At 41.8% G+C, this 19,481-nt stretch overlaps 1 protein-coding gene across 8 annotated transcripts in view; it reads left to right on the top strand.

Annotated features, from left to right (window-relative positions):
- Window positions 1–19,481, top strand: part of GBF1 (golgi brefeldin A resistant guanine nucleotide exchange factor 1) — a 385,214-nt gene that overhangs the window by 167,743 nt on the left and 197,990 nt on the right. For all 8 annotated transcript variants that reach the window (XM_073596625.1, XM_073596624.1, XM_073596623.1 and 5 more), the window contains exons 5-8: window positions 14,266–14,384; window positions 14,955–15,063; window positions 15,978–16,038; window positions 18,915–18,969. In XM_073596625.1, the coding sequence (XP_073452726.1) occupies window positions 14,266–14,384; window positions 14,955–15,063; window positions 15,978–16,038; window positions 18,915–18,969 (344 nt within the window). The remainder of the gene's footprint in view (window positions 1–14,265; window positions 14,385–14,954; window positions 15,064–15,977; window positions 16,039–18,914; window positions 18,970–19,481) is intronic.

Raw genomic sequence — 19,481 nt, 5'->3', positions numbered from 1 at the left:
GTCACTGGAAGTTCAACATGGCACCTCATGGCAAAGAACTCTTTGAGGATCTGAAAAAAAGAATTGTTGCTCTACATAAAAATAGCCTTGGCTATAAGAAGATTGCCAAGACCCTGAAACAGAGCTGCAGCACGGTGGCCAAGACCATACAGTGGTTTAACAGAACAGGTTCCACTCAGAACAGGCCTTGCCTTGGTCAACCAAAGTAGTTAGACGCACATGCTCAGCGTCCTATCTAGAGTTTGTATTGGGAAATAGACATACGAGTGCTGTCAGCATTGCTGCAGAGGTTGAAGGGGTGGGGTGGTCAGCCTCTCAGTTCTCAAACTATACGCCACACACGTGCTCAAATTGGTCTGCATCACTGTTGTCCCAGAAGGAAGCCTCTTCTAAAGATGATGCACAAGAAAGCCCGCAAACAGACTTCTGAAAACAAGCAGACTAAGGACATAGATTACTGGAACATGTTCTGTGTTCTGATAAGACCAAGATTAACTTATTTGGTTCAGATGGTGTCAAGCGTGTGGCGGTAACCAGGGTACAAAGACAAGTGTGTCTTGCCTACAGTCAAGCATAGTGGTGGGAGTGTCATGGTCTGGGGAGCTACAGTTCATTGAGGGAACCATGAATGCCAACATGTACTGTGACATACTGAAGCAGAGCATGATCCCCTCCCTTTGGCGACTGGGCCGCAGGGCAGTATTCCAACAGAACGACCCCAAACACACCTCCACGACGACCACTGCCTTGCTAAAAAAGCTGAGTGTAAAAGTGATGGACTGGCCAAGCATTTCTCCAGACCTAAACCCTATTGAGCATCTGTGGGGCATCCTCAAATGGATGGTGGAGGAGCGCAAGGTCTCTAATATCCACCAGCTCCATGATGTCATGGAGGGGTGGAAGAGGACTCCAGTGGCAACCTGTGAAGCTTTGGTGAACTCCATGCCCAAGAGGGTTAAGGCAGTGCTGGAAAATAATGGTGGCCACACAATATATTGACACTTTGTGCCCAGTTTGGACATTTTCATTTAGGGGTGTACTCACTTTCTTTGCCAGTGGTTTAGACATTAATGGCTGTGTGTTTAAGTTATTTTGAGGGGACAAAAAATTTACACTGTTATACAAGCTGTACACTCACTACCTTATATTGTAGCAAAGTGTAATTTCTTCAGTGTTGTCACATGAAAAGATTTAATAAAATAATTACGAAAATGTGCGGGGCTGTACTCACTTTTGTGAGATACTGGTATATAGGTGATAGTGCCCCGCAATACAATTAATAAGCCACTATGGTCTGTGCCTCAGTGTAAATTATTAAAACAATTAGTAGTGCTTTAGTGCCTGTGGCTACTCAATTGCTGAAATAAAAACAATTCATATATGTATAATATATATACAAATCCAGTGCTATTTGTGTACCATTAAACCATCCAAAAATAGTGATATTTTAATACATATGTGCACTGTTTGATATATATACTCTGAGAAATATCAAGAGAACAATTTGTATATAAACAAACAATAAGATGCCATTCAAAAAAAGTCCAAGATAAATGTACCTTGTCCAGAGATGGATGGATATATATCGATATATACTGTATCTAAATCTATATATTATTTATATATCTAGATCTCTGTCTCCTTCTATCTTCCCCTTTTAAGTGCACCAGGGCTGTTACTCGGTATTTTCACTGTGCATGCCCACCACCAGTATATCACCGCTCTCACCTTATTATATGGACCTGATGTAACTCGGATCAATGGCGCTTTTTCCCTTTTAAGCATGGGCTACTGCTCATCCTCCTGTGCTTTCTTATCCACTCTGGTTACTGGAAAGTTAATCATCACCATCCTGGGTCCCTTTTATGGATATCCTCATGTGTGGCCCAAAAGAGATTAACACTAATAGTGCTCACTGTATATATGGCTTTATTTTTGTAAAATTTTAATCTATTCCACTCACATTTGTGCAAACATTAAAATACCTTTTGTTCCCTTAAGGATGCAGCCTCCGTGCACCTCCAACAAAATGGCGTTCCGCTTGCGTTGTGATGTCACCGGCTTCTCCTCCGTACGCGTTACATCGCCACATCACGTGACTTCGTCTGAGTTTTTTGTTTGCCTCAAAGCACTAAACCTGGCGTTGGTGTGTCCCTAGTATAGTGCTTGTGTGCAGCAGTGTTAATTTCGTCAACTGAAATATTTTCATCTAAATTAACACTATTTTAGCGCTGCCCATTCATTGCAATGTGCCTTATACAGCGCTCCCAAACGGCCCCAAAGATGCTGCTTGCAGGACTTTTTCTAACGTCCTGCAAGCGCACCACCCGGTGTGAAAGCACCCATTGCAATAAATGGGAGGCAGTTTTCAGGCGCTATTTCTATCGCTAAAACGCTTGAAAACTGCCTCAGTGTGAAAGGGGTCTTACACTGGTGTCCAGTATGGACACATTTTTTAAAATTGATAGTTGTGCTCCCTGTGTAGTTTGTTTATTTATTTCAGGTACTTATATAGCGCCGTCAATTTACGCAGCACTTTACATATACATTGTACATTCACATCAGTCCCTACCCTCAAGGGGCTTACAATCTAAGGTCCCTAACTCACATTCATACATACTAGGGACAATTTAGACAGGATCCAATTAACCTACCAGCATGTCTTTGGAGTGTGGGAGGAAACCGGAGTACCCGGAGGAAACCCACGCAGGCACAGGGAGAACATGCAAACTCCAAGCAGGTAGTGTCGTGGTTGGGATTCGAACCAGTGACCCTTCTTACTGTTAAACTGGATTTATTTCATTAGCTAGTTTCCATTTAATGAATTGCAAGAAAAGAAGACACCAAAAATACAATGTCATACATAGCACTGTAACAGTAGTTAAACCTGCCCATGACCATTTATTAATTTTTCCTTGGTTTGGAATTAAATCTGCCTCCTCTACAGTGCTGTTTCAGACCTGTACAAAATTGTCTCAGTTGGCTGCCCAGGATTGCACATGCAGGGGTCACATATACCGCATAATCTTTTGCATACAGTTTACTTTCCTAAACTGAGAGGTAAATGGATTCAGGATACTCCCAATATGGTTCTCTTACCTGCACTCCCTGTATGCCGTGTTTACTCCAAAGTGGTTGATTATTGGTAACCCTATATGGTTGTGATTTACTAAGCTACATTCCTGAATGCTGACCGCTGCAAAATACGTTTCTGTGCATTTGTGGTTTAATCTGGACAACATTAATATTTTCTAAACTGTACAATTGCTGTATGTATTTAAAGGCTTTGTTCACCTTTCACTGAAGAAAAGAAAAACTATATAAACGGAGCGTGCCCAGTCAGTGCCCCCTACTGCTTCCCCTTTGGATTGTTCCACCATAAAAGCATTACTCCTCAGATGAGGAGGAGGAGGAAGGGGAACGGAAATCGTCAGAGCTGGAGCACTCCCCCGGGATGATAATCACCTTGATCCCAAATTTAAAGAAACCATTGCAGTTTTTGTGGGCGTAGTGCGCACTTTGAAGTTGAAACTGCCTCTGCTTTTGGATCCTTTGGTCACCAGTATGGGAACTTTAAAAGAAAAAATCCAAGAAGCCCGCTAAGGCATTTATGGTCCACCTGCTAGTACAGAATATTGTATTGAGAGGACTGGCTGTGGTATTACAAGTGTGTTCCTCCTAAGCGGTTTTCTCAGCTGTGCCCTGTTGAGGTGGCTTACCAGTGGAAGATTTCTGGGTGAATCTCACCATTTCTTGTCTGAACAAATCCCTAACTGTTCTGGTCGCAGACATCCTGGTCTTTGGGGACCGTGTGAACAAGAGTTTGAAGAAATCTCCTTTACTCTACTTAGCTGGGCAATGCAATCAACAGTGGTCTCTATGGCTGTCTGACAGACCTTTTTGTATTCTGGGCTAAGCATATGGTGCATGACTCTGTCGGGCTGGAGTGGAGTCCTGGATGCCATTTCAGTGCAGGGACTTTGGCCTTTGGAGAGAGCTTGGCTTTCCAACAATATTTTAGAAGTAAGGGCAACTCTGTTATCCATCTAATGCTGGACTTCTCAGTTGTGAGGTCTCTCAGCCAGAATCCAATTGGACAGTGCCTAAGAAAAGACCTGATTGTGCTTTGGGAGGCACTGTATGTTCCTTCCCTATCCTTCATTGAGATCCCAGGGGGGCAAAATGGACAGGTGAACAACTTGTTCGTCAGTGTTTAGATCCCTGAGAGTGAGTTCTGCATCCTGAGGTTTTTCAAGTACTTTGCCACAAGTAGGAGACACTGGGTAGGATCTTTTGGCGTCTTAAATTCAACAACAAGCTGGGCAAGTTTGTTGCCACGTCCAGGGAGCCTTGGGCCTTTACATTAGATGTTCTTGTGACTCAGTAGGGTCAATTGCACCTGATCTATGCCTTTTCCCCTCTACAGCTCCTTCCTCTTCTGCTCTGCAGGATCAAAATAGAGGGCATTTGTGATCTTCATTGCACCAAACTAATCCAGAAGAATGTGGTATTCTCGCAGACTCTGACTCTTCCTGTGCCCTTTTGGACGGTTCAGACCTTTTGTCCTAGGAACCAGTCCACCATCCTGCATCATGGTCACTGGCATTTACAGCATGGCAGCTGAGGCCTTGGTCCTTTTTGTGACAGGTGCCTTTTGAGTTCAGTCATCCTTCTGCTTTTGAATGCTAGAAAGTAAAGGTCTTGCAAAGTCTTCCACCGCACCTTTTAAGCTCTATTTTGCATGGTGTGAGGCTAGGAAATTCCTTCCTAGGAAGTACTCAGTGGAACTCCTGTTTTGTTCTTCAGCGTGGTCTGAACCAACATCTGGCCCTGGGTTGCCATCAAGGGACAAATCTGTTTTGGAGATCGTTGGCTTCTCATTAATTAGGGCCTTTGTGCAGGGTATCGCGCATATGACTCCCTCTGTGCGATCCCCATTAACACCATGGGACCTCAGCCTGGTTCTCTCAACCCTTCAGAAGCCGCCTATTGAACCTGTTGGGTATATTCTTTTCTCTGATTTCACTCGCAACTTGGCCTTACAGGATTTATATAGCGCCTTACTCCTTAGATCACTGATCTCTGCAAGGCAAGTTTAAGTTAGCAGCCTTTATACTGTAAGGGGTCTTTTCTAGTGTTGGAAAAAAGATAAGCTTGTTTTGGGCCTAGCACCTTTTTTTTTTTTTTTTTTTTTTTCCTACGCATTTCTCTGTACTGTTCTGAAACATCCCAAGAAATTTTTTCTCCGTTGTCTGGATATTGTACTTGATGTGAGTTTACCCGTCGACTTCAGCCTCCTTTAGACAATCGTAGTAGCTCTTTGTTCTTCCTGAGTGTTTCCGCAGAGTGCACCCTGCATCTTGCTTGCTAGGTGGATTAAACCGGTAATCCATTTGAGCCTATGGTCTAAAACAGTGATCTCCAAACTGTGGCCCGGTGCTGGATGCGGCCCTTTGCTTGCCTTTATCTGGCCCATGAGGCACTTTTTCTCCCACTGACATCAGCAATGGGGCACAATTTCTCCCCTTGGTGCCAACGATGGGACACTATTTTTGCTCCTTCTGATACCAATGATGTGGCATTATTCCTCCCACTAATACCAAAGATGCAATGTTTAATCCCACTGACGCCAGCACAATTTCTGCTCCCAGTTGCCACAGTCCGGCCACCTTAAAGTCAGAAGGACAGTAAACTGGCCCTGTGTTTAGGAAGTTTGGAGACCCCTGGTCTAAAGCATAAGGCACCACCTTTTCCCCTTTCTAATCAAATGTTGAGTATAGCCTCACATATTATTCGATAGTATACAGTAAGGAAGTACCATTATCCAAATTGACATATAAAGATAGGGAGGGTGAAGATGTAAGGGCAGTTGCCGAGGCTGACCAATATACATAAACACCCAGAGGATTTAAATGGACTATCTCGGTACTGATACAATGACTAAATTGATTTAGTAAAATGCTAATTTTTATTTTATGACAATATGCAAACAATATTAAAAAAGAAGAATATATATGACAAGATATACACCACACATAACTAGCTCATAACAGGTTCCCCGGTAAAGTTTCTGTTAAGGTGGTTACCGGTTTCGCGGTATAACCGCTTCTTCAGGAGGATAAAGGGTCTGTAAAAAAAATAATGTAGTAAAAATACATAAAAATGCATGCTATACAATAATTGCAAGGCATACTATGTTACAAACCCCCCCCTGGGCGGACAAGGGGGGATTGTAAGTGACCATCTCTAATTAAAGTAGTAATGATAAAGATCAATATAGACATAGGGTACTATGTACATAGGCATATGGGTACTAAAAATTAGTAGTGGGGTATGGTGGTAGAGAAACCAAAATGGTGTCCAAATGTGTAGAGAAAGGAGAGGGAAGGGGGAGGGGAGAGGGGAAAGAGGGGGAAGGAAGGAGGAAAGCGTAGAGGGGAAGGAAGGGGGAAGGAGGGAGGGAAAAGTAAAGAAGGGGGAAGAGAGGAGGGGTGGTGCAGTAAAGAAGACTAAAGGGAATCAGGGAGGAGGAAGAGAGGGAAGGTATGAGAGGGAAAGGGAAGGAAGGGGGGGAAAAGGAGGGAAGGAGTGGACGGGGGCGGGGCGGGATGGAGTGGACGGAGGGGGAGGGGTGGAGAGGACAGAAAAGGAGTGCCAGAAAGGCGTAGGGAGAACCAAGGTAATGGTGAGCCTGTGGGAATAGGTAAAGATACACCACACACAGTAACCTATATAGAATAATAAATTCACCATACTAAAAACATACTTATAGAAAAGATTGCTGGGGCTGGATGTAATGAAGGGCGGAAAGAGCTTGAATGAGTAGGTATAGCATTCTGAGTGGCTTTCCAATTTTGCAGGAGCCACTAAAAATTGCTAACACAGGTGACTAGTCAGTCTACATGTGCCATGGAGAAGGAAGCTGGCTGCAGGAGAGACAACAACAGAGGTGGAAGGGGGAGGGAAGGAGCAAGGAGGGAGAGGGAAAAACATAAGGGGCCGGAGGGCACTCAGGAGGAACGCAACCCCACCCGTTCAACACAAAGTGGTGACTCACCTGGGAAGCTTTCCGCCCGTACATCAGCCACGCATCGCATGGAGAGGCACCGCTGCTCGTCTAGTGGTCCCCAACCCGGTAGACGTCGGCGCACGCCAACAAGGGCAGCGTCTGACGTGACAGGGTCAGTTTACTCGCACTGCGCAGGTGCACGATTCCGTGCTACTGCGCAAGTGCATCCTGACGGAGCCCATAGGCCAGAGGGCCCAGGCGAATCAGGGCAAGCTAGGGTGGCTGAATACGCCCACCTGCCAGGGTAAACACAAGTCCACCGGAGGGAAAAACCGAAGGGAATAGTGTACCGCCGGGTCGGCCACTAGGGGGAGCAAGCTATCTGTACAGCAATAATACAAAATACCAATTACATACAAGTAGCAAAATACATGAATATATAAAAAAAAAAAGGAATAATGATAATAACGCCCTGGGATAATAAAGAACCAGGGCATCACCAAATTTTTGCTACAATCAGGGGATATAGGTCGCCGAGATAACGGTGGACTTGTGTTTACCCTGCACAGTGTGGGTAAACTGACCCTGTGACGTCAGACGCCGCCTGTGTTGGCGTGCGCCGACGTCTACCAGGTTAGGGAGCTTTTATAGCAGTCCCTCATGATCGCTAGACGCGCAGCAGTGCATCTCCTTGCGATGCGGGGCTGATGTATGGGCGGAACGCTTCCCAGGTGAGTCACCACTTTGTGTTGAACGGGTGGGGTTACGCTCCTCCTGAGTGCCCTCCGGCCCCCTATGTTTTTCCCTCTCCCTCCTTGCTCCTTCCCTTCTCTGCCATCTGACCGTCCTTACACCTGGCCACCTCTGTTGTCTCTTCTGCAGCCAGCTTCCTTCTCCATGGCACATGTAGACTGACTAGTCACCTGTGTCCGCAATTTTTAGTGGCTCCTGCAAATTGGAAAGCCAATCAGAACGGTATACCTACTCATTCAAGCTCTTTCCGCCCTTCATTACATCCAGCCCCAGTAATCTCTTCTATAAGTATGTTCTTAGTATGGCGAGTTTATTATTATATATAGGTTACTGCTGTGTGTGGTGTATCTTTACCTATTGCCACGGGCTCACCATTACCTTGGTTCTCCCTATCCCTTTTTGGCACTCCTTTTCTGTCCTCCCCCATCAACCGCCCCCCCCCCCCCCCCCCCCTCATACTTTCCCTCTCTTCCTCCTCCCTGGTTCCCTTTAGTCTTCTCTACTGCACCACCCCCTCCTCTCTTCCCCCTTCTTTGCTTTTCCCTCCCTCCCCCTCTACCCCTTCCTCCTACCTTCCCTTTTCTTTCCTCCCTTGTCCTTTCTCTACACATTTCGACACCATTCTGGTTATTGTATAGCATGCATTTTTATGTATTTTTAATAGATTATTTTCTTTATAGACCCTTTATCCTACATCTCCACCCTCCCTATCTTTATTTTCCCCTTTCTAGGTACACGCTACCAGATAGTTCTTCACAGACTTGTTTAATTTTCAAGGCTCCAGTTCGTTTTTTTGTTTTTTACCAGGGGGATGCTTGGACCTCCTCTGATACCAATTTCAGGCATAAGGTGCTGCAAGCTGTACCATGCGTTCTGGCAAGCCTTTCCTTATGCTGTTGCTTTGTGGGCTGGTTAGCAGTTTTTGCTGTGCTGCCCACCCCTCAGTTGAACTACTTTGGAAACTCCCATGGTTGTGATGAAGAACCTGTGTCCAGTACTATTACATTAGGAAGATGTGATTTTTCTCTTACCTGTAAAATCTATACTCTACTCCCTCTCTGTGTTTTTTAATTTTTTTTTTTATTTTTATTGCCCAGTTGCTTGCTTTAAAAATGAGGTTAGCTGAGAGTGGAAGACGTTATAGAAGGGATGTCCCTACAATGTATTATGACAATGTGCTATCACCTGACAATAGCTGCCTAGAACTTATGTTTATGACTAAGATCCCATGTTCCGTTCTGTACTCCCAAAAAAGTATTTCACACCTAAGTATGCATTTTTATACTAACCCTTTAACCTAAACCATTATCCATACACTCCATTTCCAACATGTACCTTTTTTATTTTTGAGCAACCTGGACTGCTTGAAGCAAAAATACATATTCAGTATATGCAAATATTATTTTTACTTTCTAAAGAAACTGACTGGTATGCCACCTCCCTCTTCCAATGCTTTTACTGCTGGTTGTTGACCCTACCCAACATTATAGGAAACAATAGTTGGGCATATGAGACATTGCTGCCCTCTGGTGCCTGCTATTTAATGTTAATGTAACTTGATAGACAAGGGGTGTAACTGCCTGGTATACAAGGGATTTAAAAAACAAGCTCTTGATTGCTCCTGCAGCTTGAGCTTAGTGGTGTCTGTTTAAGCCAGAGATTCTTTTTTTCATGAACCTCTGTATAATTACATACTTCCATATGGAGGTTGAAAAAAGACACAAGTCCATCTAGTTCAACCAATAATAAATAAATCATACAATCCCATATAAAACTCCTTCACCCATAGTTGCTCCAGAGGAAGGTGAAAAACACTAGCAAAGCATGATCCAATTTACTACAGCAGGGGAAAAAAATTCCTTCCTGATCCCATTAGCATTACATGCTATTAAGCTTATGATCTACCAAAATCCCCAGATCCTTCTCCACTAGTGATTGTCCAATCACTTTCACTGTACTGGCTACGGTGGTTCCCAAGCTCTTCTGTTCCTCCGGGGAGCCCAGGACCGCAATAAAACTGCTCCAATTTGTGGTTCGTGGGGAGAACATCTTTCCCTGATCTTTGCAATGAATGATCCTGAAATGAATGTGTATTATGTGACTTTCAGGTTGACAGCTGTCGTTCCCTGGCCACCATAGCCAGAGTAGCAGTTAAGCGGGCACAATTTGTGCTTGATTAGCTGCAATGGAGTGCAGGGGAGACATTGGGTATCTAATAGAGACCCCTGATGTCTCTATTAAGAGGACTTAGCACCTGCCCACTGCTAAATACATAGGGGGCTCATTGGCCTCCTAGCGATAGCAATAAAGTTAATTAGAAATCGAAAAAAAAAAAAAAATTGACATTAAAAGATGGTGTATTGTGCTGTACATGTGAGGTATCGCAATGAACATCAGAGCAAGAACAATAATTCTAGGGCCAAAATTTACAGTAAAACTCTAAACCGGTAGCTTGCAAAGGCTTTTAAAGCGTCACCCATGGACCATTTTGGATACTGAAGTTTTTTGCCATTTCAGGGGCAAGCACATTTTAAGGCTTGACGTGTTTGATATCTATTTACTCAACACAACCCAATATATTTTATTTTACCAAAACAATGGGTATAATATTGTGTTTGTGTATAACCAAAATTAATTTATAGTGTATTTTATTTCCCCTAAAAATATGCGTTTGATAAACAGTTGCACAAATATGGTGTGGTATAAAAATGCATCTGTCACCATTTTATTCTACAGGTCCTCTAGTTACAGAAAATATATAAAGTTTGGGGGGGGGGGGGGCTTAATGTAGTTCCCCTCAAGTAAATCCTTTAGTGTATGTAAACCCCAAATCTATTTAAGTATAATTAACATAGTGCTGTACTGTTTACAGTTTTCGCAAGTTTATTTATTTATTTTTTTATTAAGTTGTTACAATAACCACTAGCTCCCAATTAGCAGCATTACGTTCAGCCTTCTGTGCAAATTTCTTCATTTGGCAGTTGAGCTGCCACAGACGTGATAGGCAGCTCAGTGGCCAAATGAAGTGAAGCACACGGCCAACTGTCAATTCTGCTTCTAATTGAGAGCCAGTGGCCTAGCGTTGTCTGTTTGGGACAGGAAGTGCTGTTACTAGCACAATCTTCAGTTAAGAAATTTTGCAACAGATTTAGAAAAAAATATTTGCTTTAGAAAACAGGGCTGAGTGAGGCAGAATGCCAAACATACTAAAAATAGATGCTGGGTTTACATTCACTTTAACCTGCCTCTAGCCCAATGTTTTCATCTGCACTTGGTATATAAACACCTTCCTGACTTTTTAAACTGAGGAAATCGCAGAGTTTTCAAGTGCCATCACCTTACATGCAAGTAGGATAATCTATCAGCATTTAGAAATAATGCTCTTTTAAACCATTTTTTTTTTTATGCCTATTGAGTTATATGTTAATTGTTTCTGCATAGGACACAGTGTGAATGATGGCCATAACAACCAGAACAACATACTCAGAGGCGCTGGGAACTTTTAGACTTGCACGTGTAGTCAGAGAAAAACTTCACTCTCTATTGGTCTTCAATATGCACCGCTGTCTACATGGAGTAACAACTTGACAGCAGTTGCTGATCAAGAACTTTTAAGTTGTTACTCCATGTGGAGAGTTCAATGTTGGTTAAAATTTAGATTTGTGATGTCCCTTTCCATCCAAGTTTTACCCTGTGTTAAGCCCTGATGAAGGAAAATGGTGTAGCCCCTGTAATGTGTTGCCTGTTTTTATATGCCTTTTTTTTTTTTTTTTTTTTTTTTTTTTTTAATCAGCAGTTTAAAATTTATTGGATACTTTTATTCAGTTTTGCTCCAGCACTCCTTTCTGTGTTTCCATTATTTTGGCATTAAACAGCCAATCGAGCTTCATATTTTTTAAAGCCAAAGTGCATGCAAAAAAAAGAAAACATAAAAATCAGCACAAGACACCTAAATTAGTCAGTGCTGATGCTGCTTCTTTTAGCGGAAACCCTCCTCCATCTTCCAGTGTAGCCGGGAATTAAGAGAAATAAGCTCTTATCAAGAGTGCCAGAGTATGCACGCCCTTTTTGCCCAGTTTGGCCATTCATAGAAGCTGTAATACAGCTTCTATATATGGAAAGCTATTAATGGAGGAGAAGAATGATAGGTCCACCCCCTCCATTCGAAGGTCCTGTCTCCTTTTTTGAAGCTGTAGTGTATAATGAAGAAAGGAGTTGTGCAGAAAGGCCAGGCATAGTTGGGTGCTCTTGATGAGAGACTGTGACAACTGTTCTATCAAGGTAGAACTATAGGCCAAACTTTTTATTTTGGATAAAGCAAGGAAGGGTTATAACCCCTGTCAGATATTTATTTATTTTTTCCATCTGCGTCCCATTGCGGAGATTTCCTTTCACTTCCTGTCCCATAGCCAAACAGAAAGTGAGAGGAAATAACTGAAAATGAAGGCAACACTCTGGGGCCCACAAGTCACCAGAACTAGCAGCGTCCCCATTAAAAGATTTCAGTTTACTTTTCTGGGGACAACCTAAAATTTGGGATTTTCTTTTACTTTCAGTGATCATGCTAAACAAGTAGAGAGGGGAATCCCTTTAACAGGGGGCACAGACGGCAATAAAAACTGACAGGTGTTCTAATCCATCTCCACTCTATCCAAAACTTTAAAAAAAAGTTTTGCCTTTAGTTATACTTTAACCCCTGTTGCATCAGAAAAATTATGGGAATGGGGGGCCATGGAGGATTTCAGTAGATGGATAGAAGGGGCATCAAAACAAGGGACATAGCCTCCTGACCAGAAGTTATGTCCCTTGTGCTGATGATTCAGTTAAACAGTTAAGTGGAGCCAAAAAACAAAGACTGACTGCAACCACTCTGTTTTCTTCAGTATTCTTAGCTGCTTGCTGCCCGCTCACTGTCATATGACGGCAGGGCGGTGCAGCTCTTGTTCTGGGACAACGTCATATGATGGCGTCCCAGAGCGGCCGCTCTCGCAGGGGCGCGCGACGATCGCAGCCACGCTGTGTTGCTAGGACTCGGCGCGACCCCAATCTGTGTAAAGAGCCAAGTCTGCGGCTCTTTAACCATGTGATTGGCTGTGTCCAATCACAGCCGGTCACATGTAAACAATGAAGTGCCGGTAATTGGCTCTCCTCGCCTCACACCGACAGATCAGTGCCCTGATTACAATAAAGAAATATAGTGTCACAATACAGTGCCCACCAGTGGCAGCAATCAGTGCCCACCACTGCCCACAAGTGCCACCAATCAGTGCCCATTAGCCATTCCAATCAGTGCTGCCCATCACTGCTGTCCATCAATGCCCGTCAGTGTCGGCCATCATTGCCCATATGTACCGCCTATCTGTGCCGCCTATCCGTCCTCACCAGTGACGCCTATTAGTGCCCATCCGTGCCACATATCAGTGCCCATAAGTGCAGCATATTAGTGCCTCCTCATCAGTGCCCATAAGTGCCACCTCATCGATGTCCACCAGTTCAGGCTATCAGTGCTGCCTCATCAGCACACATCAGTGAAGGCGAATAATTACTTGGATACAAAATTTACTGACAGAAAAAAAGTAAAAAACATTTATTTTTCATTTATTTTGTAAAAAATAAAAAACTCAGCAGTGATTAAATGCCACCAAAAGAAAGCTCTATTTGTGTGAAGAAAATGATGAAAAATTTGTTTGGGTACAGTGTAGCATGACCACGCAATTGTCATTCAAAGTTCTACAGCGCCGAAAGCTGAAAAATGGCCTGGGCAGGAAGGGGGTGTTAGTGCCTGGTAGGCAAGTGGTTAAAGTGGTTGTAAACCCTTACACACCACTTTTACCTACAGGTAAGCCTATAATAAGGCTTACCTGTAGTTACTGGAAATATCTCCTAAACCTGCACGGTTTAGGAGATATTTACCATATACGCTTACGCCAACATCATCGGCGCATGCGCACTGAAGAAAGGGCACTATCATGCCAATTCTAAAGGGCCCGTGCTGTGACTGTCATCTCCTGTGCGCATGCGCAGGAGTGGTGTCTGGCGACTTCGGCCAGTCACAGAGCCGGAGTCTTCGACCCCGGAAGGAAGAGGGGTGGAGATGGACAAGGCCACCAGCGGGGACATCGCTGGCTTCGTTTGTAGGTAAGTGGCACATAATGGGCTAGTATGTGATACTAGCCCATTATGCTTTTACTTTTGCAGGGAACAAAAGAAGTAAAACCCATTAGAGTTTACTTTTTTTAAATAATTACATTTATTTTCTTTATTTTCTATACAAGTCCTTTTCATGCAACATTTACTTTTTAACATATTATAACACATTTTTGTTAGGTTTCATACAGCAGTTAAAAGTGCCAAGGCAACACTTTATATTGATCAGTGGCCTTGTATATTTTAAGCAATATTTTACAATTGGAATATATGGCATTTATTGCTTAGCTTGTATACCCAAAGCTGCTGCTTCTCTCCACACATTAAAAGACTACATTTTCTTTTTTCTACTTCAGATCCGGTCCATGATGGTACTGCTGAAGGAATCGAGAACATGGCAGATGCAGTTACACATGCCCGCTTTGTTGGCACAGACCCAGCAAGCGATGAAGTTGTGCTGATGAAAATCCTACAGGTAACTCGAGAGAGAAGGGACCGCATCCCCCTGTCCTTATCCAGGGGGCAATTAGATGAATTGCTTAAGCTCTTTGTATCCTGTTACACAGAGACGCGGACCATGTTTTGACTCTGCTAGAGCTTTGCGCCTAATGTTATTTTTAAACACGGGGCTCATGTACCTGAAGTAAAAGCTTTTTCAAATAAAAGATAATTAAACGCTTCAATTAATTGATTTCAGGCATTTGTCAAGATGTATCAGGAGAAGTCCCTATGAAGGACTGAGTGGGGAATCGGCAGTGCAAAGGATGCTGAACTTCATCAGCGTAATTTAAAGAGGAGGAGGCGTAGGCTATCTGTTTACTATGAGGAACATGTTGACTTGTCTAATCAGAAAATAATAGCTAAGCTCTAAATCCGCTCTCCCTATATACAGTATGTTTGACGTTGACTTAGCTTCTATTTTAGTGTTAGAAAACGCTGATAACATCTCTGAATTTTCCTATAGTTTAAACAGTTTTCGATGGAATATTTAGGACACTTTGTTTACTTTATATCTTGCTTTTTTTTTTTTTTTTTTTTTTTAAAGGTCCTACGCACATTGCTACTTACGCCAGTAGGAGCACATCTCACCAATGAGTCTGTCTGTGAAATTATGCAGTCCTGTTTCCGCATTTGTTTTGAGATGAGGCTGAGTGGTAAGTTGCACATTCAGCCTGATTTGTGTGATGTCTGTATTGCATTTAAAGGAACAGAAATGAGAGAGAGCCCTATAAAACTGTTCAACCTACATAGGTGTGCAGGAAGTGAGGCTTACAGTTAAGCTTAGGGCTCAGAGCTTTGCTTGCTTTAGCGCACGTACAGTGAAAGAAGGCTAATTTATTCCACAAGTAGATTGGCTCAAACCTTGCTTTGCCAGGAACCCCTACTTGAACCGCAAAGAGTACTTCCCACTACAGTGATTTTCAAGGCCCTTTGCATACACATTAAAAAAAAATATAAGCACAGTGTGGTAATGTTATGATTCTAATAGCCTACAGATATTATTTGTATAAATAGACATCCCTGCTTTAATAAAAGGAAATTGTTACTTTAGATTACTCCATTAGATTGTAAGCCCAATGAGCAGGGCCTCCTATTCCTTCTGTATTGTAATAGTACTGTCCCCATATATATTATAAAGGGTTGTGCAAACTATTGGCGCTATATTAATCCTGTATAATAACAATAATACAATAATAATATAGTTCATGTTCCTATCGTCGTTTCACAACTGCACATCAAATAGTAGTAGTTAGTAAAGGTTTGAGTGCATTATAGCTAATTCTTACATGAGTTCTCCAACACTGAGATTTTGAATGCTGTGTATGTGAGCCTGTTTTTTTTTGTTTTTGATGTATTTCTCTGTTCTACATAATAAGCTCCACAGCACCATCTAGTGTTTCCTGGCAATGGAGCACTACTAGACCAGGGGTTGAGGACTGGGCCTGGTTTTAATAAATTTGCTGTAATCCTTTGTAAACAAGGAATGGAGGGGAGACTGCTTGCTGAAGCCTCTTGATAATATCACACCACGTAATGACACCTGTGTTATTTGTTTTTGTCTTCGCAGAGTTATTGAGAAAATCTGCAGAGCATACTCTTGTCGACATGGTGCAGCTGCTCTTCTCAAGGTAAACCCTCTTGTGTTTGCCTGTGCCTTGCTGACACGGCCCCCTGAGGACTGACATATTCTATACTTATTTGGGGTCCACAGGGCAGGATGTGGCAGTAGTCTTTCTGGAGAGTGGACAAAAAAAAGATAAATATAATAGTCCGAGGACCTTGAGGATATGCTGTTAACTACAAGTTCATTGTTTGGCGGCTCATCTCCAGATGGTTAAGTCCCATAAAATGATGTCAAAGTACATCTTTTTTAATTTGTGAACTGTGAATTTTAAACCATAAATAATTAGCCACTTCCATTATTTTGCACAGGTGACTTGATCAGTTTCACTGCCTTAGTTATGACCACAGCTGTTTCATCTGAGGGAAATCCTGAAAACATGACCTGTTGGGGGGGTACTTGAGGACTGGAGTTGAGAAACATTGGGCTAGGGAATGTGATCAATGAGTAAACCTTTTTAAGAAGTTGGGCTATCAGGAGACATTGCCATCCTGCCCTGAATGGGCAAAGTCTCTGTGTCTCTTTTAATAATAGGTCTTTAAAGATGATGTACTGAAATCCCTTTGTATTTTCATATTGTCATCACGATGTACACAACACTGTTATAGTTTTAAGGCCCTATTATGTTGCTTACATAACCTGTTAAAAAAAAAAACAAGTGGTTCTTTTAGGAAAAGGAGAGTCTGCTAGGTCGATATGTTATACATAGAAAAATTTGCGTGGCTGTCAACCGGTCATTAGAAATTTGTTAAGCAAAGCTTTATGTGGCATCTTGCGTGACCCAGCAAACTAAACAGTCACCAGCTGCATCACGCCGGCCATCTATACCGTACACGTGAATTGTCAACTTACTACTTTGTGAATAATAAAGCTGGTATCTCAGAGGACAGAGTACAACAATACAGTCATGTTAGTGGCATTGGACACACAACATTTTTATTTGGTGCTCACTTAACTTTTATATTTATATATATATATATATATATATATATATATATATATAAATATAATATACACACACACATACAAATGGAACGTGATTTATATTTGGGCTTTTGAGAAAATATACCAGAATTTTTTGGAACCCATCAAAACAAAGTATTTGGTAGATTTTCTCCCAAGATTCAGGTTCTGCCGCCCTATTACAAGGCATTTCATATTCGCTCTCATGAGTTTAAAACCCGCTGATAAGAGTTATTATTAATTGAATAGTTTACAAGGACAGCCTACCCGCCTAGGACTATAGTTTTTCTTTTAGGCACAGTTGTTCTACACCAGGCCACCCTCATTACGTCTGTTCATGATGTTGGAACTCCTTTTAAATACCTCTTTGTAATACATCAGAGACATTCCCCAAAAAAACCCCATGTATGTTCATTGTTTCTCATGTTTAAAACCCCTGATTTATCAAGATGCCAGTACCAAGAAGATTGTCACAGCTGCCAGTCAGACCTATGCCTGCCTTGGAAGCTGGAATATAAGGATATAGCAAAAGTTACATAGCAAAAGCTTCAGAAAGCAATTTTTTTCCACCAAAAAAGGTTGGAGTAAATTGAGTAGCCCTTCTTTTTTTTTTTTTTTAACTCCAAAGCATTTACTGCATATCTTAGGCTGGCCATAGATTTGTTTTTTTTTTTTTTTCATCTGCAAGATGCTGATCAAAAAAATCAAATCCTCTCATCCACCCAAGCGAGGTGGATAGGAGGAAGCCTCACCACTGTGCTATTGTATTCTGACAGTAGGTTTCCTTCACTGCCGTGGTCAAATGAAAGTTTTCCAACAGTCCCATTTGACAAATGTTGATCGTTAGATTGACGTCTGTCAAGTGGGAACGGCCTTAGATCTATTGAAAAGACCGGGTGAATTTCAGTTCATCTATGGCCATGTTTAATTTTGTATAGTATTTGCTTTCAATCCATTCATTGGAGTTAACTGTTTATTCCAGGCACACTAAAGCTGGTCGTACACTGAGCAAATCTTCAGGAACCAGCTAAAATGTACTTTTTGTGGCAGCTGGAAATTCATCCATCTATACTATGTACCGTGTATGGAGGAATCTGTTGGATTTTGCTATGTGTGTGTGTGGCAAGCTTTAGCCTCTGTCTTTTAAAGTGTTTTTCCAACTATACACAATGGGTGACATCCAGTTGTTGACTGCACCCTTACATTAGGAGAGACTGACATTGCTATAGAACTGTGTCATGCCATAGTGATGTCACTAGCATCTTTTGATAAACGTAACACTAATTGGGTGCAAAAAAATGGCTACCTTCCCCGGCTACACTTTTACTACTATTCAGTTTGTCTTGCTTGGCCCAGCATGCATTAGGTTCTCCATATATGTTGTGCAATTGATAGTGAAGTACTAATAGTTCCTTTTTGTTATGATAGGAACTGGGAAACTAAATAAATTATATCTGACATTCAGGAAATCATGTTTTGCTTTAATTATATGTCATTACAAATCAGGCAGGTGAAAATTTTAAATTGCAACTGCAAAACACTGACCTTCAAAACTCAATTATCTCTGGGTGTCACGACCACAAGCTCCAACTCATAATTTAAGTGGTGTTCTCACTCATGCAAAATGCCAGGCTGACATTGCTAGAATCTGATATTTCTCTATTTCCCCTTTAGATGGGTTTTTAATTAGCAGTGATTGAAGCACGGAAAAGAACTATAGAGGATCTGTTTTATAAATGTTTTCACACAAGATTCACATTACCTTTACCCAAAATTCACATATTTTCTAATTGGATTCTACTGGGAAAAATGTGCGAAACCCGTTTAAAAGTTGTGTGACGTTATAAACATACCCATCTGCATATAATTATATTTTATGCATGTATAGTATATGCATTATCTCATGAATTTTTATTGCAGATTGCCACAATTTAAAGAGGAAGCAAAAAGTTATGTTGGGACCAGCATGAAAAAGGTATTGTAACATTTCCATTTCTTTCTTTCCAAGGTTGCATGATTTTTGTAGTTTTTGTCATTGGTGTTGTGTTTCTTGAATCGTCATTTTTTATTGATCTTTTTGTTCTTTCTCTGTATCTCATTCTGTTTCCTCTTTTTTTATATTTACTTTAAATATATTGCAATTCATTTTCTGTTTCCTTTTAACATGTTCTGATTTCATTACTACTTTTTTCTGACGCGGTTTGTGTATATGTAGTTCTAGTTCATTAACAATTATAGTTGCAGCAAACTTCTCGCTTGATCTTTCAGCCATGGCAGATAGGTGGTACTCTTCCAGCCACTGTAAAGATCAGATGCTGCAGTTTGAAAAAAAGACAGTTATCTGATTAAATGTTGTTTTTAACATCTTCACTCTGCTTTTCTCCACATTTTCATATTGGACCCATTGCCTATACTGACGATGCATGTGGGTAGACTGATTGTGCTATGTTAGTACTGCACATTCCAGCAATGGATAACTTGTACTCT

This window comes from Aquarana catesbeiana, linkage group LG08 (genome assembly GCF_042186555.1).
Source record: "Aquarana catesbeiana isolate 2022-GZ linkage group LG08, ASM4218655v1, whole genome shotgun sequence".
NCBI lineage: Eukaryota > Metazoa > Chordata > Amphibia > Anura > Ranidae > Aquarana > Aquarana catesbeiana.
Note: the sequence above shows the minus strand (reverse complement) of the source record. Positions and strands in the feature narration are given on the sequence as shown.